Source organism: Meleagris gallopavo, chromosome 29 (genome assembly GCF_000146605.3).
Source record: "Meleagris gallopavo isolate NT-WF06-2002-E0010 breed Aviagen turkey brand Nicholas breeding stock chromosome 29, Turkey_5.1, whole genome shotgun sequence".
Classification (NCBI taxonomy): Eukaryota; Metazoa; Chordata; class Aves; order Galliformes; family Phasianidae; genus Meleagris; species Meleagris gallopavo.
Window position 1 is genome coordinate 2,400,697 of NC_015039.2, and position 6,495 is coordinate 2,407,191.

General features: G+C 40.0%; 1 protein-coding gene across 1 annotated transcript in view; it reads left to right on the forward strand.

The window, feature by feature from the left end:
* The window catches only part of SPOP (speckle type BTB/POZ protein), a 25,531-nt gene that overhangs the window by 14,436 nt on the left and 4,600 nt on the right, over positions 1-6,495 (forward strand). The window contains 6 exon segments of the mRNA XM_031557058.1: positions 1,033-1,184; positions 1,290-1,417; positions 4,762-4,939; positions 5,535-5,590; positions 6,026-6,056; positions 6,059-6,147. Coding sequence (XP_031412918.1) covers positions 1,033-1,184; positions 1,290-1,417; positions 4,762-4,939; positions 5,535-5,590; positions 6,026-6,056; positions 6,059-6,147 — 634 coding nt within the window.

The following is a 6,495-nucleotide window of genomic DNA, read 5'->3' on the forward strand; positions in this document are numbered from 1 at the left end:
CTATTACTTTCTCGGCAGCTTTTGTATATTCAGAGACTTGCAATAGTCCTTCTATCATCTCTGTATTCTCTTATTTCCCTATTTGCCCAAGAGTTTCTGTCTTTTTTAAAGACAACATTTTTACCCTTTTAAAGTCCTTCAAAACCTTTCCTGTTTTTTTTCCCCCTGGAAGTGTTTCAGCATTTTTATTTAAATTCCCTTAGTCTAGATGGTAGCAAGCTATCCACTGCCTTATTTAATTTAGGGCTGTGTGTGTGCGAGATATGATATGTGTTCCCTTCCTTTGGGTGGCAGACCTGTGCTTTCCTCAGACTGCCTTTTGTTATTAAATTACTTCATTTTCTAACCTTTGCAAGTCAGATCTCCTTCTCATGCCTTGGTCTTTCTGATTTTTATTTTTTTTTGTCACTGTGTGTTTGAGCTGCTGGTTGTTCGGCCTGTTTTTCTTTTTCTCCCTGCTTGTTATATTCTGTCTAGTTTCAGATCACAGAACTGCTTATGAGTTAGCCTTTTCCTGCATTTACTATCTTTTCTTAACCAAGGAGTAGTTTTATTTTTTTTCCCTAGCTTTGCTTTTGAGAAGCTTTCAGCCTTCAGGAAATCAAGTATTTCCTTTGAGTTGCTTCCTCTGCAATTTTAACAATCAATTCTTGGAAATTTTGCACTTCTCTGAATTTTTAGTCTCTATTCTGCTATTTTTCTGTGGAAGTTGTCATGCACAATGCTTTTTGGTGTGTGAAATTGCATCCCCATATATACCTCCACTCTTCCCAAGCCCTGTGGTGGTTTTTTTTCCTAATGATTTACCCATACTATTACTAGGGTATTAATATCTGTCTTGAAGACGTAGCCTGAGGCTGACTGTAAAGCACAGTTCCACTCTGTTTAGCTGTCTGTTATTTCCTTGTGGTTCAGTGGTTGGTAATCAGGACTACATTTTATCATGAAAATTCCACAGTGCCCTTCCTTTGAAAGCTGTGGATGACCTGCCAGAAGCTGGTCCTGCTCTCATTCAGCTGCTTTTTTCTACAGGTGTTTACGTGTGAACCCTAAAGGCTTGGATGAGGAGAGTAAAGATTATCTATCCCTCTATCTGTTGCTGGTGAGCTGTCCAAAAAGTGAAGTTCGAGCAAAGTTCAAATTCTCCATCCTGAATGCTAAAGGAGAAGAAACAAAAGCAATGGGTGTGTAAAAACACTTTCTGTCTGCAGGGGTCGGTTGTTTGCCTTTTGTTGTTTGATCAAGCAAGTCGTTCAGCTGTTGTTTGAAGCACTGTGTCTTTCTTTCAGAGAGCCAGCGAGCGTATCGATTTGTGCAAGGCAAGGACTGGGGATTCAAAAAATTTATTAGGAGAGACTTTCTTCTAGATGAAGCCAATGGACTTCTTCCTGATGACAAACTCACTCTATTCTGTGAGGTAAGCTTTCTGCTGCTGCTGAAAGAATAGCAGTTCCATTAGCCTCAGGTAGATGTGACCTTATTTTTCATCATTGCTTTTAAGGAGTCTGTAAAGTCAGGAGGAGCAGTGGCTGTTTATTTAACACTTAGATTTTATTTGTGTCTGCTTGTGTGTGCACCTCTGTCTGGGGTGGCTTTTTCTGAGTGATTCATTGCATTTTACTTTCATTTGGTTTCTGCTACTTTATATGTCTTTTGCCTGTGATGATAATAGAAACTAAGCACATTTGATTATTACTTCCTACTGATTTAATAATATAAACCATCCCTAATTTAAAATTTGCTTAGGTTAATAACCAGTGCTAGCTCTGGTATAGTGGAAATTGTCATGCCTGTTAGTTGCCTTCTGAGTAAAAAGGACAAGTTTTCTTTATTTTCCTGTGTCTATGTATCTTACAGAAACAAAAAGCTAAGCTAAATGAATTCCACAGTAACCACAGCTCTTGTTGTTCTTTTTCTACAACTTCTTACAAAACTCAGACTTCACTATTTGCAGATGAGGATGCAGTTATTTCTAAAGACAGATATTTATGTTCAGAAGCCTTGATGGGGAAATCTAATCTTTCTAATTTAGTGTCACCTGAGCTTTTGGTGTCTGTTTCTCTTGTCTTTTTAACTGCAGAATCCCTCCTGTAGCTGTGATTCTTGCCAGAGTACAGGTAGAAAAAGCTGTCCTGTCTTCAGATCTCCTGCAGTGTGTTTTGTGGGAGTAGAGTCTTTTCTTTTGCTGTGTTTTTCCAGTATTGAAAGGAGCTTCAGTCCAAACCATTTGACAGCCGTTTGGTTGTGTTGTTTGGTTTTGTTTTGCTTGTTTTGTAGCTTTATACTTAATTTAGCAAACATCTCCTGATGGATTTGTATTCATTCTGTCACTTGTTTAAACCATTACTGTCAAGAAGGAAGCTCTTTTTTAACACTTGTAGCAATGTGGGGGAAGAAGAGAGCAGTGTCTTGGGTGACACCTCCTTAGGTTTGGCAGTTAGCCTTTCTTTCGTGATAAATGAGCCACAGACCTCAAAACTGTGGTGGTAACTCAAGAATTAACGTTGGAGAAGGGAAATCCACCAGCAGTGGTGGCAGCCAGTACCATGTCAAGTCTGCTTCCTGTTGAATTACTCCCTTCAAGTGCTTCAGCTCAGCATTTTTGTTTGTTCTGGATGAGGAAGAAACCCAGGTCAGGTCAGGTGCTTCACCTGACCTGGATATCTTCTGCTTTCTATTTCGGTTTGTTCTGTAGGTTAGTGTTTATAAAAGTCTTAAGTTTATATAGTGATATTAGAGGGGAAAGCCATGCTGTTTGGAAACAGTTTGGAGAGAACTTTCAACAGTTTATTTTTGTTTTTTTTTAAGTCTCTTAAGATGTAAACTAGTGTACCATATGCTCTCCTAACACTTCTTTTCTGGCCACAGGTCTCAGGTGGTGCTGCTACATCTGTACTTCCAACAAGCATGTTTCGTTAGCAGTACTTGATGAGACACTTGTTATTTGGAGATATATTGGGGTTTTCTATAGACCAAAAGGTTGCTGAGCAACTCTGCTACACCTTCTCTTTGCTTTACAGAACTTTAAAGGAAGAAACCTTCTGCACTCTGCGCAGGGCAGCTCTGAACTCGCATAATTGCTGAAGATGCTGTTATGGCAGAGTGCTGATCATTGTCAATCATCTTTAGTTTGGCCTCATTTCTTACGGTTTGGAGATTATTCCACCTCTGTTCTGCAAATGGAGTTGATTTGCTCATATCCCATCTGCATGACTATTTGCTGTTTAAATTCCAGCATTATAGGTTGAACAAGATCTGATGAATCTAAAAAAGAACAGAGTTCCCAAAGTTACAGCAGTAATCCTCCTCTGAGCAGCTGGGAATTCCCTTGCTAAGTCATTGAAAATAGCTTAAGCAAAACTAGCTGCTTTGACACCTGAGTCTGGTCAGTGCTTCAGGTCTACCAGTCTAAACTCCTGTTGTGAAAAGCCAGTGGTAATTTTTTTAATGCTGGTAACAGACTTTGTTTCATATATGAAGGTGATTTACTTGTTGATAGTTTGCAGGTCTTTTTGGTGGGTCTGTGGTCAAGGTCGGACTCCAAGAGATCTGCATCTTAGAAATGCTTTTTAATGAATCTGAATCGATTCTTCTGTCCTTGTGTCTGTTACTAGAAGTTACAGGGCAAAAAGATGTTACAGCAGTCATTAATGACAGAGAATGTTATCTTTCTCTCAATTACTGTGGCTAATCATTGTTAGTGCCCTTTGGCAAGCAGCAGCTGGTATTTGTTTGTTCTTGGGTGTCATATAGTTTGCACAAGATTGAGGGGAATGCCCAGGAGTGCCCACCCTCAGAAACCCACTGGGGGTTTCCCCAAGAGTTGGGCTATGTGCTGTCAGCAGTTTTTCCCTAATAAGGTGTTTCTGTCATCTCTCTCCCTTCATAATTTACTACTTCTTTTGCTTAACTGGGAAGCTTCCTGTGCTGCCCATTGTTCTCCTCTAGCCATTGTTATTAATAGAACTGAAATTTAACCTGAACCTGACAGCAAATCCAGCAAATGGTTTCCCATATGCTTCCTTGTCAATCAGCTTGTTCCTTTACTCTTTGTTATAGCAGGGTAGTATTAGTCATTCTGATCTCTTCTAATTTGAGTCTGCTGCAGAAGGCGTATGATTTACTGCATGTTTAACAATAATGGTTTGCTGCTGAATAGACTCTTAGCTGTTCCCTTTGCGTAGGTTATTCGTCAGCTGGTTTGGCTGCATATGGTCTCTGCCTGGCCATGTCTAGTTTAGAGCAGGTGGTCAGGAATCTTACCAGCCTTCTCCAAAATCTCCTACTTACTTGACATGAAGTTGCTTTTTTAATTCTGTTTTTATTTCTTCTTTTTCAATGCACTGGAAGCATTGAAAAGCATTGAACTCAAGAAATTGACATTCTACTGCTGAACCAGAAGCAGAAAAGCTGTTGGGGTGCTCAGAATGTCCTGCACTGATCAGACACTGCTCTTGCATGCATGTATGGATGCAGTGGTTGCTCTGTACGTTTCATTTTCATTTGTACTGCTCTCTGTGCTGCATTATTGATTTGGGAGGGTTTCAGACTGTTGATAGAAGGAAGAAAAAAAAAAAATAGGTCAGGAATGGTGTCTATGAGAACAGAAAAAGAAGATTCTACTTCCCTAGGAGACCACATAATGGCACTTTCATGCAGGTTCATGACAATTTTATTAATTTATGCACGCAGTTTAAAACTTCTTGAAAGGAAACTGCTTTTCCAGTGTGGAGTCTGAGTAATTTGTTTATTACCCTGCAGGTGAGTGTGGTACAGGACTCTGTAAATATCTCTGGCCAGAACACTATGAACATGGTGAAGGTGCCGGAGTGCCGCCTGGCAGATGAGCTGGGAGGACTCTGGGAGAACTCCCGCTTCACAGATTGCTGCCTGTGTGTTGCAGGCCAGGAGTTCCAGGCTCACAAAGCCATCCTAGCAGGTCAGTATTGAGTTGGATGGGCCTTAGCAGAATGGGGAACAATAACGATAGCGAGTGAAATACCGTAATATCGAGGTGGTTTTTGTATTGCTCCCTTAAAGGAGGTTTCTGCAGCTCTTTTAACTGCAGGGCTGTAATAAAAGACTGTTTTGTGAAGTGCTGCAGGAAGATATATCTACTCCTTTTTAATTGCCTGCTTTCTCCACACAAAGAGGACGGTAGGAGGTGTCCTTTGTGTCTGTAGTCTACTATAATATATCCCTAAAGCATTTGTAAGAAGTTACTGGATTATCAGAGTATTTTCTTACCAAATCAAGAAAGATATCTCAATGCCTGTATGCTCTTTTGGCCTTCTTTGAAAGGCCTCCTGACATCCCTGCATACTCATTCTCAGAGCATGAAGCTACACTGACCACACGACACGATGTCACAATCTGTATGCTTCACCAGCCATACTCAGCTTGCTCTATCTGCTGTGGGATTTTTTCCTGCATTAAGTAGCAGAACGGTTGTTGAGGTGTTGGCAGACTGTGCTTATCTCCTCCTGAAGAGCAAAAGCTTGTTTCTAACTGTTCTGTTTGCCCCCCTGCTGCAGCACGTTCTCCGGTTTTCAGTGCCATGTTTGAGCATGAGATGGAAGAGAGTAAAAAGGTGAGTTCTTAAGGAGGGAGAACTGTAACAGCTAAATGAATAGCACTCTCTGGTCAACTCTGAACATCTCTGGTCAGTCAGTTAAGTTTCTTAGGTGGCATTTGTGATAACTGTCACCTCCTTAACACTCTTTCTCACATTAAATGCAGTTCTTTGCTTCAGCTGTCCTGAAGGGAGAAGGAAGGGATCAAGGAGGCAGTCGTTACCTTTGTTTCTCTGTGGAAAGAGTTTAGGGTGGAACAGGGAGAAGTAGATGATCTACAATTCTACTCAGAGTTTTTCTTATTCCATCAATTTCTGTTTTTTTGTTGTTTTTTTTTTTTAATTAAGTCATGTTCTGAACAGTTTGTAGCAAATCTCCGAATACTAAAAGATCTTGGGTAGAACCTTTAGCATCTTGTCAGAATTTTAACAAGCTTCATTTTTCCAATACAGAATCGGGTTGAAATCAACGATGTGGAACCTGAAGTTTTAAGGAAATGATGTGCTTTATTTACACGGGGAAGGCACCGAATCTTGACAAAATGGCTGATGACTTGCTGGCAGCTGCTGACAAGGTACAGTTGGGATTTCTGGCTGTTCAGAGAACAAGCAATATGTGCCTTGCTTTACTTAGAGCTCTCTGATTCCTGTAGTAAGCTTTTCATGTAATCATTGTGGTTGGGCAGTTTGAATTGCAATATCAACTGGTTGTGGCTTGTAAGTAAACCTGAACGTGGTATAGATACATTTAAGATACTTAGATGTATTGATACTCAGATATATTGACCAGGAATATCAGTTTCTATTGCTCATTTTTAAGATCTTTTCCTAAAATGTCAGAAAACATTGCTACTTAACATAATCTATAAGAGCTGGGAGTGAGAAGAAAAATTAAATTTTTTAAAATAATTTTTAATTTTTTT